Source organism: Mus pahari, chromosome 10 (assembly GCF_900095145.1).
Source record: "Mus pahari chromosome 10, PAHARI_EIJ_v1.1, whole genome shotgun sequence".
Lineage (NCBI taxonomy): Eukaryota > Metazoa > Chordata > Mammalia > Rodentia > Muridae > Mus > Mus pahari.
This window is the reverse complement of record NC_034599.1, coordinates 32,897,190-32,921,356: the sequence shown is the minus strand read 5'-3', so window position 1 is coordinate 32,921,356 and position 24,167 is coordinate 32,897,190. Positions and strand designations below refer to the sequence as shown.

Genomic DNA, 24,167 nt, shown 5'->3' with positions numbered 1-24,167 from the left:
TCTGGCCTGATCACATATATACCACTTCCATTTGATAATAGACTGCTGCTGTGCATGTCCTACTTTATGACTTGGAGAGTCTGATAACACCCAGATCATGATAGACAGTTCAGGTTACATGATAACTTAGTGTTCTATTGTCAAACATTCAGTTTCCACTAAGGCCCAATAGCAGGCCAAGAGCTGTTTTTCAAAAGGAAAATAGTTGTCTGCAGATGATCGCAGAGCTTTGCTCCAAAACCCCAAAGGTCTCTTCTATTATTCACCTACAGGGGTCTGCTAGAGGCTCCAAACAGCTTCTCTGTCTGCCATTGACATCTCAAGTACCATTGGGTCTGCTGGATCATGTGGGCCAGTTGTAGAGCAGCCTGCATAGCAGCCTAGACTTGTTGAAGAATCTTCTCCTGTTCCAGGCCCCACACAAAGCTATCAGTTTTCTGAGTCACTTGGTAAAGGGGCCTGAGTAACACACCCAAGTGAGGAATGTGTTATCTCCAGAATCCAAATAGACCCACCAAACATTGTGCTTTTTTCTTGTTTGTAGGAGGGGCCAGGTGCAATAACTTATCTTTCACCTTAGAAGGAATATCTCTGCATGTTCTACACTACTGGACTCATAGGAATTTTACTGAGGTAGATGGTCCATGAATTTTGGTTGGATTTATTTCCCATCCTCTGATACGCATATGTGTTACCAATGAGTCCAAAGTGGTTGCTATTTCCTGCTCCCTTGGTACAATCTGTATAATGTAATCAATATAGTGCACCAGTGTGATAATTTTGTGGAAGAGACAGATGATCAAGATACCTTCTAACTAANTTATGACACAGGGCAGGAGAGTTAATATATCCTTGAGGCAAAACTGTAGAGGTATACTGCTGATCTTGCCAACTGAAAGCAAATTGCTTCTGGTGGTCCTGATGGACAGGTACTGGGAAGACAGCATTTGATAGGTCAATAGCTGCATACCAGGAGATGTGTTAATTTGCTCTAGTAATGAAACTACATCTGGTAAATCAGCTGCAATCAGAGTTACTACCAGATTTACTTTTCCATAGTTAACTGTCATTCTCCATGATCCATCTGTTTTCTGCACTGACCAGATAGGAGAGTTAAAAGGAGATGTGTTGGGACCTACCCCTACCTCTTTCAAGCCTTTGATGGTGGGGTTAATTTCTATAATTCCTCCAGAAATTCGATACTGCTTATGATTCACTATTTTATTTGGCAGAGGCCTAAATGCTTCCATTTATCCTTCCCAGCCATAATAGCCACCACTCCACAGGCTAGGGAACCAGTGTGAGAATCCTGTCAATTTCTATGTATACTGATCCCAATTATATACATTCTGGAACTGAGGAAATGACCACAGGATGTGTTCAGGGAGGTACTGGACCTACTCTGAATCAGACATCATTAATCACCTGTCCTTAATAAGCCCCTATATTAACTGGAGGGCCATAGTGTTTCTTGGGATTTCCTGGGATCAGCATCAATTCATAACCAACATACAGTAGATTCTGGAAAATCTGGTTATTTTCTTTCCTTCAGTGTACAGTTACTCTTATAAAAAGCCATAGGTTCCTCTGGGCAAGAGTTGGAGAAAGGGTAACAGCAAAACTTTTAGATGTCTTATCAAGATCCTTCCTCAGAGGAACATGGCCACCCCTTCATTCAAGGGGTTCTGAGTCTTCAAATTGGCTCAAATCTGCAAATTAATTCACTGGCCAAGATTGCCTTTTGCCATGATCCAATGTAACCTTTCTTTCATTGCTTTGAGATTTTTTCTGCTTATAAAGATCAAACAGGTATACAGTAGGCTTCCTATCTTTTTTCATGCCTGGACAAACCATGACTGATTAGCCAGTACCAAAGGTCCATATGAGTCATGCCATTATAAGTTTCACCTCTTCTGTGCTGACCATTATGGGCTATGTCATAAACATTGTTTGCTCTATGCTGCCCATTATAATAACTTCTATCACATTGCCTTTGGCAATTTAATGCTACCACCTGGTCCTTGCTACCCATTGCATTTAATTCACCCAATTGAGCAGCAGCACCTCCAACCCTAAGGTGTGGCACAAGGAAAAGGGCAAGAACCAAACACTTCAAATGTGCTGATGTCCTTCTCACCAGTTTGTGTCTTACAGGATTCATGAAGGACTTATCTTCTGGGCTTTTTCCATTGTGGAGGATTAGGTTTTACACAATGTATCCACTCTAGCCTTGCAATTTCCCTGAGTCTTAAAATCCCTTCATCAACACTAATCCATGGGATATCAGGCATCTTCAACTTTTTCTCAATAGGTCATCTTATGATAAACACTTCAGCCAACCACTCAAACAAACTTCTGACACCTTTTCTTCTTTTTTCTTTTCTTTTCTTTTCTTTTCTTTTCTTTTCTTTTCTTTTCTTTTCTTTTCTTTTCTTTTCTTTCTTTCTTTCTTTCTTTCTTTCTTTCTTTCTTTCTTTCTCTTTCTTCTTTCTTTCTTTCTTTCTTTCTTTCTTTCTTTCTTTCTTTCCTTCTTTCTTTCTTTCTAACTGTGCAAGCTTCCATGTTAAAGCTAGAATCTCCACTCAGAGGGCCCATGTCAATAAACTCAGCCTAATCTAGTTTTCTGTTCTTTCTACCATTATCCCACACCCTTAAAATCCATTCCCACACATATTTCCCAGACTTCTACTTGAATCAATTAGCAAACTCATTAAGCTCCTTAGTAGTGTACTGCATTTCCTCATGGACTACACTTTCTACCTCCACTCTAGGGACCTATTTTACCTTGAGTATGGTTATAAATCTACAAGAAACTATTGGTGGGCCTTGAGGAACATCAGTATTTTTTTGTCCAACATTTTCTTGAGAGAAAGTCACTGCTAGTATATCAGAGTCTGGGGAATTAATTTCCTCATATGAAAAAAAGTATTATTTCAAGGGGTAGGGCTGAGGTACTACTTCAGTTGAAGAAAACCCTTGAGAATCTGAAGATTCAAAGTTTTCAGCTTCAACAGGGTCCTCCCACACATACTCACCCCAAGTTATAGGATCCAAGTCTTTGCCAGTTAATACCCTTACTTTAACTACTGACACCTTTTGCGTCTGACACTTGAATTTTTGATGTAATTCAGCCAATCTTATAACGGGCATTCAGTTTGATTTTCTGCAACTCAGCTCTGTGGCTACTGGACAGAAGATTCTTGTCAAGAGCTCATTTAGAAACCTTTAAATTGTTCATTTGCATCTAGAACCATTCAATTTTTTCATACAGCTCATTCCTTTCCTTCATCAATTTTTTTTCTTGAGATACTAAGAGCAACAAGCCAGCAAAATCATTTTTCCATTTTCTCCCAACTTGTAGAAAATTTGGCACACTGGGTCACCTAATTCATCACCAGTTACAATTAATGGATCAAGAAAATCAAAGGCATTAGCTTCTTTAAGATTGAATTATAGTTTCCACCTATATTATAGTATTCCGCCTTCAATATTCTCCAAGCTCCAAATAGAATATGTAGAGAGGTTTCCATAGTTGAAGGTGCTGGTGAATTATTAAACCAACTCCAGATTCTTAAAGGATTCATTTTTATACTTCTGCTCCTCTAGAGCCATTCCCAGTACCAAATTCTGTATTAGTCTTGGTTCTCTAGAGTCACAGAACATGTGGATAGTCACTACATAGTAAGGGAATTTGTTATGATGATTTACAGTCTGTAGTCTAACTCCCCAACAACAGTCATCTGTAAATGGGAAGTCCAAGGATCTAGTAGTTGCTCAGTCCCACAAGGCTAGTAGATTCTAACAGGTGTAATGGCAAGTAAATTCACACAGGTGAAAAAACGCAAACATTACTTCTTCCAATGTCTGCAGCAGAAGCTGTGGTCCAGATTAAAGGTGTGTAACACCATGCCAGGATCTGGAACATGTTTTGTCCCAGGCTCACCTTGAACTCAGAGATCTCCTTCCCTTATTCTCCTGGTATTCATAGCCACTATTCCTCAAGATCTCCATGCTAAGATCCAGGTCAGAAACTTGTATCTACCAACCTCAATCTAGATCCCAATCTGGATCACAGGGTGAGCCTTCCAACTCTGGATTGTAGTTCATTCCAGATAAAGTCAAGTTGACAATGAGGAATAGCTATTTACACTTTGTACAACTCCATAAGAAGAGTGTTCAGAAACATCCTCATCTGTCATTCATAGCTTTCCTATGGGCACCTCTAATTGCAATAATACATAAGAGATCAATGGTTTAACACTATACAAAGAAGTTCTACAAAGTCTTTGAAAGCATAGGAACAGTCTCTCAAAATCAGCCTGAGTTAATATTCACTCCTCCACTTCCTATTAATGAAAGTATAGATTTCCTTGACCCTTGATTATATATAATTACGTATGCATATTTTATGCATGTCTATAAAATATAAAAAGGAAGCTTGAGTTTTGAACCAATGGTAAAGTTTTTGCTTATAGAAGTCTGTTAGGGTTAATTATGTAAGAACAATAATAAAGTTAATAAAGAAAATGAAAGTGATATCTCACTGCTGTTGTGAAGATGATACATGTAATGTATGTAAAAATGTATTAACATAAGAAAAGTCACCAGATAAATGTTTGTTCCTTTATGCTGTTTCACATTCTTGTTCAGACTCATTAGTGTTCTAATTTGATCACATTTGCATGAAATATACTTTTATTGTGGTACTGTTGCCCTATGTAGAAAAAGAAATGAACACCATGCTTGGCTCCTTATTCCATTCCAGTCTCTCCTCCGCACCACCCACACATGTCAGTTGGAGCCAAAAAAAAAAAAAAAAAGCCTTTACACATTGTCAAATGTATTGTGAATACCAGTAGAGATCAGAAAATGAGACTCTGAAGTTTATGTTTTGATGTGGTAATTATATTAAATGAAGAACACCAGATGAGTGAAGAAATGAATGCCAACAATAACAATCTGTGTTTTCTAATTAGTTAAGAATGAATATCAAGGCGAAGATAGATGGAGATATGATGCTGGTTCCTTCTGTAAGACACTAACAAATTCTCCACCAATTGTTTGCATCATTTACACTCCTCTGAGAAATGAGTGACATTTTCTAATATTTTAAGTGTTCTATTCTTTGCAATATTCATATTTGTCATGGTTTCTTATTTTAATCATCTAATAAATGATTACTAATATTTTCTTCTATTTTTCAAGTTCTTATTTTTGTAATTCTTTGAATCACAAAATTTATTAACTACTAAATTTTAAACAACAAAAACTGAATTTTACTGAAAATATTTCACATCTTTTCTTTGTCTTGTTTTATCTCAAAATTATTTTGTAAAATAATATTTTACCCTATGAAAGTTTCATTCATTTAAACAAGTTGTATCAATGATACCGATCTACTACTATTGATCTCCAGCTATATTTAATGTTCTAACTTCATGCCCTTTTGTTTATGTGCTTTTACTGTTGTTAAATAATCCCTGAGTCCACTTAATGCTGCTCATTTCTATATGAGTACGTTGGGTATCCACTAGGACATTAGGAATCTATCAGTGTCCACTTATAAAGGAAAGCATGCATTTTCCCTTCAACAGCCATCAACTGCTAATAATTCATCAGATAGGCATATCATATCAGGGACAAATTTCCAATCCCAAAATACACAGAAATGAAAATAATTGTTTAAATATTATTTGTTGTAGTAAAAAAGGAACAAATAAAAATTATTTGTGGAATTTTTCACTAATAAATCTTATCCTGCATGTTTTATAACAATAATGTACCAAATTTGCTATCACAGATATATTAATATCACAGATATATAAAAGACAGTTCACTAAAACTGTTTTTCAGACCAATAGCCAAAGAGTTCTGGCAATACTTACAATTAAATATTTTATTTAATTATGCCACAACAAGTAAGATGTTTAGTAATTATCTCAAGGCAGAATAAAAGTTATAGTTTTTCAACTAACCTAAAACAGATCTTCTTTTCACCTAGTTCTTGTTCATGTAATTTCCACTTTTTTTATATTGTGGATGTGGATCAATTTGTGTTCATGCACACAAAAGCCATGGAGCATGTGTGAAAAACAAAGAACATCTTGCAGCACTGAGATGTCTCTTTCAACTATGTGGCAAGTCACATTAACTACCAAGCCATTTCTCAGGCCACATTAACATTATAAATGTCAATTAGAAAGGCAGAAAAATAATATATGTCTGGCACACATTGAGCCCTTTGAATTATAATTAGAGGCAGTTGTGGTGAGCTACAATGAGAATGGTAAAGACTAAACCTACTTCTTCTGCAAAAAGAACATATGCCTTTATTCACTAAGCCATCTCTTCTATTCCTGCCTTTATTCATCTCTTCATAAGATACATAGGTACTAAACTGGATCTGTATCATCATTTTCCAGCCTTACAAAAGTCACATAGGTAAGTATTCAACTATATGACAGAGAGAGAGAGAGAGAGAGAGAGAGAGAGAGAGAGAGAGACTTATTTTGGAATAAATCTATCAACTATTTTGGAACATCTATCAATTATATCCCTAAGCATTAAGTAAATTTTGTTTTTTCAGAAGTAAGTATCCTCATCTGTTTTATGTTTATGTTTATGTTTAGTTTTACAACACAGTATTCATTTAAGGTAACACGGAAAATAGCCTACACTTTAACAGCTATTATCAGACTTGAAAGATTTGAGACATTGGGCAGAGAAATAGGCCTAATACATACTCAAATATCTATAAAAATAAAGCCTTATTTCAACAAATTACAGACATCTATCATAACTTTGAAACAAAAATCATTAAAAAGAGTGGATAATAACTCAAATTATGAGTTATTCCAAACATACAATTTTTCTCATCATTTCCCTTATAAAATATATCTGTAGGTCAAATACCATCAAATAAGGCAATACTTATAAATATAGTTTCTAAAAGTTAGAAAGAAATGAATTGCAAATAAATACATATGTGAGATTACATAGCACAACAGCAGCATAAATTTAAGCATATTAAATCCAAAATGGGCATACTCATATTTACAAATCATAATGAGCAGAAAATGATATAGTAGAAATTGTGTTGACCTTGTGGAAATATAAGGAGAAGTAGAAAGAATAAAACATGGGTAATGAAAAAGACACTGCAACCCACTGGGGACAGGGTTCTGTGAAGTGCCAGTGGTTGAGTTAATTTGAGATTCTCTTCAAGGTTTTCTTCACAGCAACTTTGACATCTTTGTTCTGGAGACTGTATATGAGAGGGTTCAGCATGGGCACGAGAAATGTATAAAACAGTGAGAAAAATTTTCCCTGGCCCACAGTCTCAGCAGATGATGGCTTGACATAAGCAAGGAGGCCAGATCCATAAAAGAGACTAACAGTGATGATGTGGGACCCACAAGTGCCCAGGGCTTTGTACCAACCCTTACCTGGGGACATATTAAGGATATTGAAAAGGATCAGAGTATAAGACATTAAGATAAGGAGGCAGCATAAAATGATACCTGTACCTACCACAGCACTACTAACAAGTTCATTGACATAGGTGTCACTGCAGGAGATCTGAATGACAGGGAAGATGTCACACATGTAGTGATTGATGATGTAGTTATTACAAAAGTTGAGCCTAAACATTAAGCCTGTGAGGATCATGGCACTAGCAAACCCTATCAAGTATGAAACAAACATCAGAAGACAGCAGATCCTAGGTACCATGATAGTCTTGTATAGTAAAGGCTTACAGATGGCCACATAGCGATCATAGGCCATAGTTGTCAGCACATAACTCTCAGAGTTCACAAAAAAGCAGAAGAAGAACAGTTGAGTCATACATCCTCTGAAGGAGATGGTGTTTTTCTCTAAAAAAAATCTCATTAGCATTTTGGGGGTAAAGACATATGAATAACAAAAATCAATGAAGGACAAATTGAAGATGAAAAAGTACATGGGGGTGTGAAGGTTTGAATTCAAGAAAATGAGAATCATTAAGCTCAAGTTTCCCGTCACAGTGGCCGTGTAGTTTATCAAAAAGAGAACAAACAGGGACAACTGGAGTTCAGGCTGCTCTGTCAATCCCATAAGGATAAATTCAGACACAAAAGAGTCATTTTCCATAATTATTTGCTTCATGTGTAACATCTGTAAAAGTAGAAGGTGATACTACCAAACAACTTATGTTTGACTCCAGAGTGATAAGTTAAAATTACTGTTTTACAAGTTTGGGTTGAAGGAACACATACCAAGTCATAGAAAGATTCCCTTAATTTCTCTGGAACATCTATTTCCTCTTTTTACTAACTGTAATATGTATATCTTTCCAGAAAGCATGCAAATAAACATCTGAATTATTTATAGTAATTTCATCTTTCTTTTGTTTTTACTACCAATCAAAACTAAAAAGAGCAATAGATAAGAACTTGTATACAGTATTTATAATTTATATACCTTTGGGTTTGAAGATAGATTGCCTAATCAACATCATTTTATGCATACCTTTGTTCTCCTGGAGTCTTTTTTGTTTTGGAGCAGTTAGAGCCTCCCTATGTATGGTACTGAGAGGACCAAGTATCACATAATAAAGAAAATTATAGGTAGCACCACAAATTGGTTTATGAACTCCTAGAAGAGATACACAGGGAATTTTCATTTGAATTTCTTGGTAAATGTATTTTCACATAAACAAAATAAAATAGCAATCTTACATAAGTCTCCAAACATTGTCTTACTCAAATGAGAGTATTAATTTTGAGGCCAAGATTACTAAGAAAAATCACTACAGTCACAAACAGTTATTCTCGTCTTTATGACTTCTTCTCTGCTAAATGTGTGCCTAGAGAATCATAATTAGTGAGCTTGTGCTTGCATTCAGTGCTACAGAACTAATAGTGGATCTTTTAAGATTCAAAAGTTTTACTCAATTATGATTTCCCTCTAGGAATCCCTAGTCTCCTTTGCAGAGTTCTGAGCTTTCCTCTTTGTCTTTCTCCTCTATGCTTTTTACAACTCTCCAAAAAAAGTGTCCAGGGACATGCTCACCTGCCATTTGTAATTTTCCTATGGGTATCTTTGATTGCAGTTACATACATTAGACTAGTTTTTTAGTACTGTACAGCCATTCTAAAATGAAGTTGAAAAGATAGGAGCAATGTCTCCAATGAGCCTGAGTTTGTACACACATTTCCACATAACCTTTGATTATTTATACTTATACCTGCATATTCTTAGGTATATCTATAAAACAGACTCAGAAGAAAGGAAGGAGCGTGAGCTGTAGACTAGTGGTATACTTCTCACTTATAAAAGTCTGTTGGGGTTGATGCTGTAAAAACAACAATAAAATTACTAAATAAAATTAAAGAGATATTTCAATGTGGTTTTGATAAAAAGATGATGCACATGATTTGTTAAAGCTGCAATAGGAACCATAATATCTGGGCAACAGACTACCCTCCATCCTGTTAGTATAGACCTTCTTATACATAAACCAAGTTATTACTTACTACATTTCATTGTTCCTTCTGGGCTGCTCTTATCTCCAATTGTCAAACCCCCATGTTGTTATGGCTCACCTAATTCATAGCAACTCTCCTTTCTCCTCTCCTACCCATTGTTCTTCAATTCCATGGCAGCTTCTCCCTTCTTCTTCTCCCAAGCTCATCAAACCTTAACCCCACCTGTTTCTTCTGCCCAGCTATTAGCTGTTGATATCTTTATTCACCAATCAGAATTAACTTTGGGGTAGGTTTCCAGGGGCTAAGTGCATACTTGGTTCTTGGGTGCCACCACTTAGCATTACAATAGACAGTAAAAGAGAAAACATCAACAGTAGCCTTTTCAGATTCCATATTCCCTATTGCTAGGAGTCTTAACTAGGGTCACAATCATAGGTTCCTGGGAGTTTCCATCTTCCTAGGTTTCTAGCTTATCCCAAACATTCCAGTTCTCTCTCCCTTCTTCTTCCTACACTTGATCCCTCCTGTTCCTCTCCCTAACCCTTCTGTCAAACAGTTCTCTCCTTCCAAACACTCCTGATCTCTATTGCATTTCCCCTTCTCACTGAGATTCATGCATGCTTTTTATGGGCCCTCTTTGCTACTTAGCTCCTTTCATTCTGCGGCTTGTAACAGTGATGTTCTATACTTACCATGTTTGTCTTTTTGTATCTGGGTTACTTCACTCAGGATAATCATTTCTAGTCTCATCCATGTGCCTGCAAAATTTCATTATGTCCTTGATTTTAACAGTTGAATAACATTGCATGGTGTAAATGTACCACATTTTTTTTCTTTTTTTGATTTTCTTCTTTTTTATTGGATATTTTCTTTATTTACATTTCAAATGTTATCTCCTATCCCAGTTTTTCTCCGTTGCAGAAACACAATGCCATATCCTCCCTCTCCCTGCTTCTATGAGGGTGTTCCTTCACCTACTCACATAGTCCTACCTCCCGGCCCTCGATTCTACTACACTGGGACATCTATCAAGCCTTCATAAGACCAAGGACCTCTCCTCCTATTGATGCATGACAAAGCCATCCTCTGCTACACATGCAGCTGGAGCCATGTGTACTTCTTTGTTGATGGCTAAATCCCTGGGTGTTCAAGGGAGTCTGGTTGGTGGATATTTTTGTTCTTCCTATGGGGTTGCAAACCCCTTCAACTCCTTCAGTCCTTTCTCTAACTCCTGTATTGGGGACCCCACTCTCAGTCCTATTGGTGGCTGTGAACATCCTCCTCTGTATTTGAAAGGCTCTGGCAGGGCCTCTCAGGAGACAACCATATCAGGCGCCTTTCAGCATGCACTTCTTGGCATCTACACTAGTGTCTGGGTTTGGTAACTGTGTATGGGATGAATCCCCTATTGGGACAGTCTGTGGGTGGCCTTTCCTTCAGTCTCTGCCCAACACTTTATCTCCATATTTCCTCCTGTGACTACTTTGTCCTCCTTCTAAGAAGGGCTGAAGCACCCACATTTTGGTCTTCCTTCTTGAGCTTCATGTGGTCTGTGAATTGTATCCTGGCTATTTGGAGCTTTGGGGCTAATAAAAACTTATCAATGAGTGCATACTATGTGTGTTCTTTTGATTGGGTTACCTCTCTCAGGATATTTTCTAGTTCTATGCATATTGTTTTCAGTTTCTGGTTGTTTTGACTAAAGCTGCTATGAACATAGTTGAGCAAAAGTCCTTTTGGCATGGTTGGACTTTTTGGGGATATGTGCCAAGGAGTGCTATAGCTGGGTCTTAAGGTAGATATATTCCTAATTTTCTGAGAAAGCAAATTGATTTACACAGTGATTTTAAAAATTTGCACTCATGGAGAAGTATTCACCTTGCTCTACATTCTTACTAGCTTGAGTTGTTGCTTGAGGTTTTGATCTTAGCCTTTCTGACGTCTACAAGATGCAATTTCAGAATCGTTTTCATTTATATTGCCATGATGGATAAGGATATTTAGCAATTCTTTAAGTAATTCCCAAACATGAGGTATTCCCCAGCCTTGAATTCTCTGTTTAGATTTATACCATATTTAATTGGGTATTTGGTTTGTTAAGGTCTAATTACTTGAGTTTTTATATATTTTAGATATCAGTCCTCTGTCTGGCGTAGGGTTGGGGAAGATCTTGTCCCATTCTGTAGGCTGCATTTTGTCCTTTTGATGGTCTTCTTTGACTTAGAGAAGATTTTCAGTTTCATGAGATCCCATTTATATATTGTTGGCCTTAGCGCCTGGGATGTTGGTACTCTATACGTTCAACAAACCCAAAAGAAGATAGCCATACAAACATAATTCCAATTCTAACAACAAAAATAACAGGAAGCAACAATAACTTTTCCTTGATATCTCTTAACATCAATGGAGTTAATTCCTTAATAAAAAGTCATAGATTAACTGACTAGATACATCAACAGGACCCAGCATTTTGCTGGATACAGGAAACACACCTTGGTGAAAAAGTAGACATCCTCTCAGAGGAAAATGATAGGAAATTATTTTCCAAGCAAATGATCATAAGAAACAAGCTGGAGTAACAAGTCTAATATGGAATAAAATTGACTTTCAACCAAAAGTTATTAAAAAACACAAGGAAGGACATTTCATACACATCAAAGGAAAAATCTACCAAGAACTCTCAATTCTGAACATTTATGTTCCAAATGCAAGGGCACCCACACTCATAAAAGAAACTTCACTAAAACTCAAAGCTCACATTACACCTCACACAATAATAGTAGGAAACTACAACACTCCACTCTCATCAATGGACAGGTCATGGAAAGAGAAACTAAACAGAAACATGGTGAAACTAACAGAAGTTATGAACCAAATGGATTTAACATGTATCTATAGAATATTTCATCTTAAAACAAAAGAATATACCTTCTTCTCAGCACCTCATGATACCTTTCTCCAAAACTGACTATATAATCAGTCACAAAACAGGTCTCAACAGATACAAGAAAATTAAAGTAATCCTATGCATCCTATCAGATCACCACAGACTAAGGCTGGTCTTTAATAACAACAAAAACAAGAGAAATCCTATGTACACGTGGAAGCTGAACAGCTCTCTACTCAGTGATAACTTGGTCAAGGAAGAAATTAAGAAAGAAATTAAAGACTTATTAGAACTCAATGAAAATGAAGGCACAACATACCTAAACTTATGGGACACAATGAAAGCAGTGTGAAGAGAGAATCTCAAAGCTCTGAGGGTCTTCCAAAAGAAACCGAAGAGAGAGTATACTGCCAGGTTAAGAGCACACCTGCAAGCTCTAGAACAAAAAGAAGCAAATACCCCCAAAGGAGTTGACATTGACATTGGGAAATAATCAAACTCAGGGCTGGTATCAACCTAGGAAAAACAAAAAGAACTATACTAAGAATCAACAAAACCAGGAGTTGGTTGTTTGAGAAAATCAACATGATAGATAAACACTTAGTCAGACTAACCAGAGGGCACAGAGACAGTATCCAAATTAAGAAAGTCAGAAATAAAAATGGAGACGTAACAACAAAACCAAGGGAATCCAAAAAAATAAATAAATAAGGCAACTAAATAGTCCCATAACCCCTAAAGAAATAGAAGTAGTCATTAAAAGTCTACCCCCCAAAACATACAAACAAAAACCAAAACAAAACAAATAAAAAAACAAAAACAAAAACCCAGGCAGGACCAAGTGAGTTTAGTGCAGAATTCTATCAGACCATCAGACCTTCAAAGAAGACCAAATACCAATTCTCTTGAAACTATTCCTCAAAATAGAAACAGAAGGAACACTACCCAAGTCTCTCTGTGAAGCCACAATTACACTCATACATAAACCAAACAAAGACCCAACAATGAAAGAGAACGTCAGACCAAGTTCACCTATGAGTATCAATGCAAATATACTTAATAAAATTTTCACAAACCAAATCCAAGAACATATGAAAATGACCACCCATCATGCTTATGGATTCGCAGGATCAATATAGAAAAATGGTCATCTTGCCAAAATCAAATGACAGATTCACTGCAATCCCCATCAAAATTCCAACTCAATTTTTCATAGAGTTAGAAAGGGCAATTATCAAATTCATTTGGAATAACAAAAGACAAAAACAAAACAAAAAACAAACAAACAAAAAACAGGATAGCAAAAAATATTCTCAACAATTAAAGAACATCTGGGGGAATCATCATTCCTAACCTCAAGCTTTTCTACAGAGCAATAGAATTGAAAACAACATGTTATTGGTACAGAAACAGGCAGAAAGATCAATGGAACAGAATTGAAGACCCAGAAATGAACCCACACACCTATGTTCACTTGATCTTTGACAAAGAAACTAAAACCATTCAGGATTTTAACTTGCTTGGTTAGAGTTACATCAAGATATTTTGTATTTTCTGGCTATCATGAAGGGTTTTGTTTCCCTAATTAATTTCTCAGTCTGTTTCTCATTTGCATAAAGAAGGGCCACTTTTTAAAAATTAATTTTGTATCCAGCCACATCGTCGAAGGTGTTTATCATCCATAGGAGTTCTCTAGTACAATTATTGGGGTCGCTTTTGTATACTATCATAACATATTGAAAGACCACCATTCCCGGGGAGATCCTCGCTCTAGTCCCAGGATGAGATGACACCCCAATAACTTGAGAGAAACCATTCTTGATGCAATATGCATGAGGTTTAATCAGGGAAAATCAACATGTTGAGGATGAGCTCATAGGAGATTGACCCTGAGCCTTTTCATTTGAGGGCTGTTAAAGGAACGGGGTGGGGACGAGTTACAACTTTTCTCCAGCCCACCAAGCTGTCCTTGGTAAACATTCCACAGGGGATGGGAATGTAACATGGCTCATTTATGTCAGAGGGGTCATACACTATCTTTTTGTAAGCATTCCTGGTGGGGATGCTAAGTGGGGATATTGCTTTACAGCCCATCTCCTACCGAAAAGTTACAAACTTAGGCAAACATTTTTAGTCCCTTACATAAAGAAGTGCCAGGGTGAGTTTAAGATGAGCCAGTTCCAGAGGTCATCAGTAATTCAGGCTGAAGGCAAAAAAAGAACTCTTTGCTGGGCTTTTTTGTTGTTGTTTGTTTCTAGGGGTCTAAGAGACAAATTGAATTGGGGTCTTACAATATAATCTACATATATTTGACTTTTTCCTTTTCAGTTTGTATCACCTTGATCTCCTTTAGTGATCCTATTGCTGTAGCTAAAACTTCAAGTACTATGGTGAATGGATACAGGCAGAGTACTCGGCCTTTTCTTGTCCTCAGTGTTAGTGGAATTGCTTTAAGTTTCTCCTCTTTTAATTTGATGTTGGCTATTGACTTACTGTTAATTGCCTTATTTTATTTCTGTTCTCTGTACAACATTTAACATGAAGAGGTGTTAGATTTTGTCAAAGGCCTTTTCAGGCTCTAATGTGATGACGGTGTGTCTTCTATTTTTTTGTTTGCTTATAAGATAGAATAAATTGATGGATTTTAATATGTTGAACCAGACCTGTATCTCTGGGGTGAAGCATACTTGGTCATGGTAGATAATATTTTTAATATATTTTTGGATTTGGTTTGACAGTATTTTATTGAGTACTTTTGCATCAATGTTCACAAGAGAAACTGGTCTGAAATTTTCTTTGTCTAGTGTTTATATGGTTGGGTATCACTGTTCATAGAATGATTTTGGCAATATTCCCTCTGTTTCTATTTTGTGAAATACTTTAAGGAATGTTGGTATTATATCTTCTTTGAAAGTCTGGTAGAATTCTGTACTAAAACCATCTGACCCTAGGCTTTTTTTGACTAGAAGAACTTTGATGACTGCTTCTATTTCTTTATGAGTTTTAGTTCTATTTAAATTGTTTGCCTGATTTTGATTTAACTTTGTAAGTAGTATCTATCCATAAAACCATCCATTTCATTTAATTTTTTCAGTTTTATAATGTATAGGTTTTTGAAGTAAGACCTATTGATTCTTCGGCTTCCCTCAGTGTCTGTTGTCATGTGCCCCCTTTCATTTCTGATTGTGGTTTTTGTTGTTGTTGTTCTGTGGGAGTTTTTTTGGGGGGGTTGGCATTTGATTTTTGTTTGTTTTTTTGTTTTTCTGGATATCCCCTCTCTGCCTTTTAGTTGGTTTACTAAGGGTTTGTTTACTCAAAGAGCCAGCTTTTGGTATTGTTGATTCTTTATATTGTTCTCTTTGTTTCTAATTTATTGATTTTGGCCCTGCATTTGATAAATTTCTGCCATCTACCACTCTTGGCTATATTTGCTTCATTTTTTTTCTAGAGCATTCATATATGCTGTTAAGATACTAGTATAAAATCTCTCCAATTTCTTTTGATGTCACTTAGTGTTATGAACTTTCTTCTCAGCACTGCTTTCATATGTCCCATAAGTTTGAGAACCCACTTAAACCAATTAAATTTGGAGCACAGAACTAAACAGACAGTTCTCAATAGAGGACTACTGAATGGTGGAGAAGCTCTTAAAGAAATGCTAAACACCCTGAGTCATCAGGGAAATGCAAAACAGAAGGACCATGAGATTCCATTTTACTCCAATAAGAAAGGCTAACACCAACAACTGAAGGAACAGTGCATGCTGCAGATTGTATGGAAAAGTGGGATCACTACTTCATTGCTTGTAGAAGTACAAACTTGAACAAACACTTGGGAAATTTGGCAGTTTCTCAGAAAATTAGAAATAGTTCTATCTGAAGAGCCAGCTATACTGCTCCTGGGCAAATACTCAAAAGATGCTCTACCATACCACAGGGACGCATGCTCTACTATGTTCATAGCAGCTTTATTCATAATATACAGAAACTGGAAACACCCAGATGTCCCTCAATGAAAAACTGGATTCAGAAAATGTGATTCATTTCCACAATGGAATGCTACTCAGCTATTAACAACAAATGCATCATGAATTTTGCAAGCAATGGAAGGAACTAGAAAATATCCTGAGTGATGTAGCCCATATCTAAAAGGACAGTCATGGTATTTTCTCACTGGTAAGTAGATATTCGCCATAAAGTACAGAATACCCATAATAAACCCCACAGACCCAAAGAAATTAAACAAGAAGGAAGGCCCGAACAAAGATGCTTGAATCACACTAAGAAGGGGAAACAAAATGGTCACAGGAGGCAGAGGAAGGGAGATAACTTGGTGGGAGATGGGAGAGGGTGTAGAATGGGGAGGCAGGAGCAGGTGTGGGGAGTGGCAGGATGGAGGCCCAGAAGGCCAGGAGAATTAATGGAATTTGGCAGTTGTGGGAGGAGGGGTTGTTGGGGGAATAGCAAATCTCTTGTAAGTTCCAGAGACTTGGGATCAAGGAGGCTCCCAGGAATCAAGGTGGGTGACCTTAGTCATAGTGCCTAACAGTAGGGACATAGAATATAAAGAAGCCAATTCTGGTAGCCAGGCAGGACCCTCAGTAGAGGGATAAGTCCACTAACCTGCCCACAAAAACTTTAGATCCAAAGTGTGTCCTATCTAAAAAAGAAATACAGAGTTGAAGCAGATAGATACTGAGAGAAAGTATATCAAACAATAATTGTCCCAACTTGAAACCCATCCTATGGACAAGCACCAATACCTTTCACTATTAATGATACTCTGTTATGATTGCTTATATAATAGGAGCCTAGCAAAACTGTCCTCTGAGAGGTTCTACACAGCAGGTGACTGAAATAGATGCAGATAACCACAGCCAAACATTGGATGGAGGTCAGGCACACTTATGGAAGAGCTGGCTTGAGTTTCAAAGTCCCTGAAAGTGAAGTAACTCCACAAAAGGCCAAAACAGTCAACTAACCTGGACCCTGAGCACTGTAAGAGATTGAGTCAACAACCAATACACACACAATGATTATAACAAAGCCCCAACAGATATGTAGGAGACATGTAGTTGAGTCCATGGAAACCTTGCATGGCCTTAGTGGGAGAGTATACACCTAATCTGGCAGCTTTTTATGTGCCAAGCTGGAAGAAAACCCAGGGTTGCTACACACTCTCAGAGAAAAAGAGAAGGGAAGAGGAGGGAGTTTGGGGAGAGGGAATATTTGAGGGAAGGACTGGAAGGAACTGGGAGGAACTGGGAGGGGAAGCAACATTTGAGATGAAAATCAGTAAGTGAATGAATGAGTGAATAAACAAATAAATAAAATTACTGGTACAGAAAAAGTATTTATTCATTTCCTCTTTAAAGGCCTCTATTATCTTCAGAAAATTGTATTTCAGGTCATATTCTTGTGTTTCATCTGTGTTCAGAGTCCCAGAGTTTATTGTAGTAAAGTAGCTGGACCTTAGTGGGGCCATAGTACTCTGGCTCTTATTGTTTTTTTACAGTGACTTTTAGCCATGTGGTTGTTGCTGGTGCTGACAGCCCTCTGGAAATGCAGAGTTGTGGGCCAGAAAACGAAGTGCATGGTTCTGGGTGCATCTCAGCACTGCTGGTCTCTCTCTTGGAGTACTGGCAGACAGGGGATTGGGGCTTAGAAGGAGATGCAGGTTAGTCTCATATGGATATTTCCAGTGCTTCAAGCCTCTGGAATACAGGCAGGATGACAGGATTTTTGAAAATCTGGCATATTTATAGACAAAGTATTTTGTTCAATGTAATATAATCTTTAAAGTGTAGCTTGTAGAATTTAATAAGAGATTAATTTCTAAGATCATAGACCATAATTCTTTAGAAATGTGATAAATGTCAGAAAGCCCAAAGTGGGGAACTAGTACATCAACATGCACAAATCCGGAATCCTGTAGAAAGTCATAGGCATCGGGATTCAATTATGTACACTAAATTCTTCAGAATAGTGTTTCACAGTAAATGCAGCTGTGCTCACTGCTCAGGTGACATATGCATATCAGAAGACAATGTGCACATATGCACATATCTGAGGTCAAACTATGTGATAGTTTATTAATATAAATTTAGGATCAAAACATCTATATAAAGAGGAAAATGTTTGAAAACTGACAATTTAAGGAACAGAGCTGTAACATTTTTAAAGCCCTGTCCCATATGCTTAAGAGACATTACAATGTCCTTTTCAATGTTTGTTCTGTCTGATGATGGAGTACTTTAAAATGGCATATTCATTTTATCCACTTTTTAAAAATATATTCCTCTGGAATAAACTATTTTTTCTATTGTATTATTTTCAAAATGATATATCCATTGTTAGTAATTAGATGATTGCTTCTAATCTAATTTACTACATCATGATTTGTGGTAGAAAGAGCTATTACTTGGCAAATCTTCACCAAGAATTTAATAGTTAAACCTATAAATTCCTTTAGAATCACTATATAGAATTATTATGAATGAGAATGTTTGCTTAGCTTACATTTAATATTTATTGAAAAATTCTATCTAGCTATAGGATACATTACACAGGTATACATTATAAAGAGAGAGGATCCTGACAGAAGGATAAGTAGGGAGGAACTAAGAGGTGCAAAGAAAGAGGAAACCATGAACAGGATGTATTACATGAGGCAGAAAAAGTGACTAAACCATGTAAATTAATCTATTCATCAACTTATATATTTTTCATAATTTATGGGTATTGAAATATTTTAAAGCAAATTTGGAATATTATACCATGTGGTCATGGACTATATAATTTGTGTATGTATCCTAGACATTACCCCAGGGTCAGCATCACCCTTGGACTATATAGCTTACTCTACTCCTGTGGTAACCATGATTTTACTTTACATTTCTGTGACTTCAATAAATGCAGAAAGACAAGTACTGCCTATTCTCCATGAGCATCTAAAATATGTTCACCCATTACATAATTGTGGGGAAATTTCAATCAGCTTATTCAATCACACTAACTTAAAATTGCTAACAAGCTATAGCCTCCCTTGATGTCATAACCATCTACTTAGTATAAAGACCCTTCAAGAAGGAATTAAAATTACCTCAATTATCTGCCAACATAGATTAGAAAAGTTAGTTTCTAAAGGAAATTTCTAAGATAATTTTGTTGTACCCATGGAAGGAGTTACAGAGAAAGTTTGGAGCTGAGACCAAAGGATGGACCATCCAGAGACTGCCCCACCAGGGGATCCATCCCATAATCAGCCACCAAACGCAGACACTATATTGCATATGCCAGCAAGATTTTGCTGAAAGGACTCTGATATAGCTGTCTCTTGTGAGGCTATGACAGTGCCTGGCACATACAGAAATGGATGCTCATTGTCAGCTATTGGATGGAACACAGGGCCCCCAATGGAGGAGCTAGAGAAAGTACCCAAGGAGCTGAAGGGGTCTGCAACCCTACAGGTGGAACAACAATATGAACTAATCAGTAACCCCAGAGCTCATGTCTCTAGCTGCATATGTAGCAGAAAATGGCCTAGTCAGCCATCATTGGGAAGAGAGGCCCCTTGGTCTTGCAAACTTCATATACCCTAGTACAGGGCAATGCCAGGGCCAAGAAGTGGGAGTGAGTAGGTAGGGGAGCAGGGTGGGGGGAGGATATAGGTGACTTTTGAGGTAGCATTTGAAATTTAAATGAATAAAATATCTAATAAAAATTGGAAAAAAAGACAATTTTGTTGTTGCTGCTGCTGTTGTTTTTTGTTTGTTTGTTTGTTTTGTTTTGTTGTTGTTGTTTTAAGTCTTGATTTCATGACCAGTTCCTTGAAAGTCTGTTACTAAGTAACTGGTTTACTGACACAGCTGGTTTTTCATATTTTAGGCTTTTGTCTTTTGTAATCCTAAAAAGCTACAGAGTGATAAACTAAAGGATGTAAACATTTTGTTTTAAATAATAATTCCATGTATTTTTTTCTTACAAAGTATTCAGACTCTATGACTTTTCTCTATGGATATAACCACAATACTTTCACAACTCAAATTTGACTCTTGAAAATATTTCTATTGTTAAAATTTATGGGTATATATTCCCAATGTAATTTAATTTCCTGTGGAAAATTAAAACTTAAATGTACGTCTTTGGAGAAAACAAATTCAACCTTCTTAGAAGAGTGAAACCACAGTTTACAAAATGATCACTCATATGGTTTAAAATTTCATGTTGGTTAATTTTACTTAAATAGTATAGCAATAATGAAAAATTCAGCGTACCTCTTTACATATTCTTAACAGTTTCAGATCCAATAGAGTTTTGGTTAATATATTAGATTCACTTACACAACTTTTAGGGAGGAGAAAATCCTCCCTGAAAGTTTCTCATCTTATTAACAAACTGAAAGCAAGATAGAAAAATAGAGTAGTTTTAAAGAAAATAAGTTAAATTTTAGTTACCTGTATTTTTAAATGCACATAATGACAAAGATAAAAGATTAATATAATGCATAATTTTTAGAACATTCATCCTGAGTTGTGACATTTTAATAAATGGATTAAATATGCAATGCTAATTTTCACATATTAGGTGTGAAATACAAATAAGATACAAATCAGAAAATTTTCATAATACCAATTATGAGAGTTATTTACAATGAATGCTTTAATCACAGCATAAAGTTTGTTTTTGTTTTTATGTTGATGGTCTTACCCTTTAAAACACATATGCATACAATGTATTTTGTTTATATTCACTTCTGTATTCCTTAGTTTTAACCTTCAACTAGCACAACCTAGATTTATCTGAGGAGGAAGAATTAAGGAAGAACTTCCTAGATCAGGTTGGCCAGTGGGCATGTCTATTATGGACTGTCTTGATTGTTATTTAATATAAGAAAACACAACCAATTTTGGGCATCACTACTCCATAAGTATCACAAACATTGTGAATAAGAACAAAGCTCTAAGAGAGTAAGTAAGCAAGTTATGATACATTTATTCTCTTTATTCTTGATTCTGGCTATAATATGACTTGCTTCATAAGTGCCTGAATTAACTTCCTTGAAATAGGGGCTGTGTGAGGTTTTAAATGAGAAATGCCCCCCTTAGTCATAGGCATTTGAACATATGGTCCTGAGTTCATAACACTGTTTTGAGAAGACAAAGTGATGTGTCCTTTATGAAAGAAATATATCACATAGGAGTAGGCTTAAATCCTTGCTTAGTTTGTTCTTTTTGCTATATTCTTGTAGTTTAAGATACAAAATCTCAGTTTCCTTCTCCTGCTGTGATACCTGGGACCATGCCATCTCCACCATTATGAACGTTAAAGCTCTGTAACAATAAGCTAAGATAAAGTCTTACTTCTATAAGTTATGTGGAGCATGTTATTTTATCACAGCAACAAAGAAGTAGCTAATCCAGTGGTTATCTCCAAAACCCTTTTTTCTTTTTTCCTTTTCATTAATTATTTTGTTTATTTACATTCAAATGTTGTCCCCCTTTAGCATCTCTCCTCCATGAACTACCCACCCCATCACAATCCCTTTGCCTCTAAAAGAGTGCTCCTCCACCCACTCACACACTCCCTCCTCACCCCTGTAGCATTTGCTTTCATTGGGGCATCAAGCCTCAATAGCATCAAGTGTCCCCCCTCCCACTGATGCCACATAAGGAAATCATCTGCTTCATATAGTCCCTGGGAGCTCTGAGAGGTCCAGTAAATTGATACTGTTGTTCTTCCTATGGAGATGCAAGTCCCTTCAGCTCCTTCAGTTCTTCCCCTAACTCTTCCATTGGAGTCCCTAGGCTCAGTCTAAAGGTTAGCTGTGACTATATGCATCTGTCCTACTCAGGTGCTTGCAAAAACTCAGAGGACAGCCATACTAGTTTCTTGTCATCAATAATAGTATTAGGATTTGGTGTCAGTGGATGGGATGGATCCCAAGGTGGTGTGGTCTCTGTGTGGCCTTTCCTTCAGTTTCTGCTCCATTTTTTCCCCTGTGTTTATTTTAGACAGGAAGAATTCAGGGTTTAAAATGTTGAAATGTAAGTGTGGCACCATACCTCAAATGGGGGCCATGTTTATCTACTGGAGATGGTCTCTTCAGGTTCTATCTCTCCACTGTTGGGCATTTCAGCTAATGCCTTCTCCACTAGTTCTTGGTAGCCCTGGCATCTTGATGTTCTAGTGGCTCCACCCTCTATTCCTCAATCCCAACTGCTACATATTTCTATTAATGCTCCTGGGCCACTGGACTTCTCTCCTATCTCTTCTGATATATAATCCTTTTCCCCATTTTTCCTTTTCCCTCTCATCTCTCACACAGATCCTTTCTTTCCTCTGCCTCATGTGAGTAAGGAGGAATAAAATAATCTCAAAATCCTTTTTATCTTTAGAAACTAAATTTTTGCACACTAAACACAGATTCCCTATACCCTTCTCACCGAGGAAAATGTCACCTCTCTATATGCACCATAACTAATTCTCCTGCTTTAGTACTGGTCCCAAGAATTGTATGTCAAAAACAGACATCTAAAAGAAAGGGATATTAAGAGAGGATAGACATTGACTGAGATAGTATAACTCTGGGCTGGAAATTGAACAACTTTCCACAATATACCATGTTCTAATCAGTCTCCCAGTCTTATGGAATCTCTAATATGGATGCAAATTTTCTTAAAATTTCATGTTATAACACTTAACTTAGATCAAAGATGATGAAAAGAACTATTATTGGGTATGTATTACTTAATTCAAAAACACTATATGTGAATACTGGCCATGCTTATTTGTAATATACAAGACAGAGCACATATCAAGATGTAGGGTGATGTCCCATGCATTACAGTGAGATTTCTGACATGCAAGCAAAATAAATGTAAATTTTTCATTAATTGAAGGATAGAAAGAAGTTACAGGTTTGCAAGTGTTTTACTGAAAAGTTTTCATCTGTGTCAATAAGGGAATTAGTCTATAATTTTTCTTGGATTTTTGGGTAGGTTAGTATTAGGGTAACTGTGGTTTTCTAATCAGAATTAGACAATATTCCTTCAGTTTGAGAAACATTCTCTGAGGGACAAATTATTGAATCAACCTGGCCCTGGGCATTTCAATTTGGACTATAAAAACCAGAAGGGCCTGGGCAGGTGAGTTCCAGCCTCCAACACACCACAGATGTTAGCCTAGACACCACCCACAAGGAGACCTCCCCCCTTGATCACAAATTAAGAAAATGCCTTACAGCTGGATCTCATGGAGGCATTTCCCCACCTGAAGCTCCTTTCTCTGTGATAACTCCAGCTGTGTCGAGTTGACACAAACTAGCCAGTACAATTGACCCCTTGTCAACTTGACACACAAACACATAACTAGTAAGCCTCAACCCTTAGTTCTTATTCATCCCTAAGATCTAAATAACTTTAAAAGTCCCAGTCTTTACATATTAAAGTTCAATCCCTTTAAAATATTCAGTATCTTTTAAAATACAAAGTACTTTAAAATTCAAAGTCTCTTAACTGTGGACTTCACTAAAAAACTTCCTTCAAGCAGGAAAAATATCAGGGCACAGTCACAATCAAAAGCAAAAATCAATCTCCAACCATCCAATGTCTGGGATCCAACTCATGATCTTCTGGGCTCCTCCAAGGGCTTGAGTCACTTGTCCAGACATGCCCTTTGTAGCACACACCTTGTCTTCTCGGCTCCGGCTCCAGTTCTAGCTGCCTGTAATTCACTGCTGCTACTGTTTTGGTGGTCATCTCATGATACTGGCATCTCCAAAACGCTGCTGTCTTCCACTGTAACTAGGCTTCA

At 36.8% G+C, this 24,167-nt stretch overlaps 1 protein-coding gene across 1 annotated transcript; it reads right to left on the bottom strand.

Moving 5' to 3' along the window:
* Positions 1 to 7,203: 7,203 nt before the first annotated feature.
* LOC110328246 (olfactory receptor 143-like) lies at positions 7,204 to 8,160 on the bottom strand. Its single transcript, XM_021207674.1, has one exon. The coding sequence runs from the start codon at positions 8,152 to 8,154 to the stop codon at positions 7,204 to 7,206; it is 951 nt and encodes a 316-aa protein (XP_021063333.1). The 5' UTR covers positions 8,155 to 8,160.
* Between the last annotated feature and the right edge of the window lie 16,007 nt (positions 8,161 to 24,167).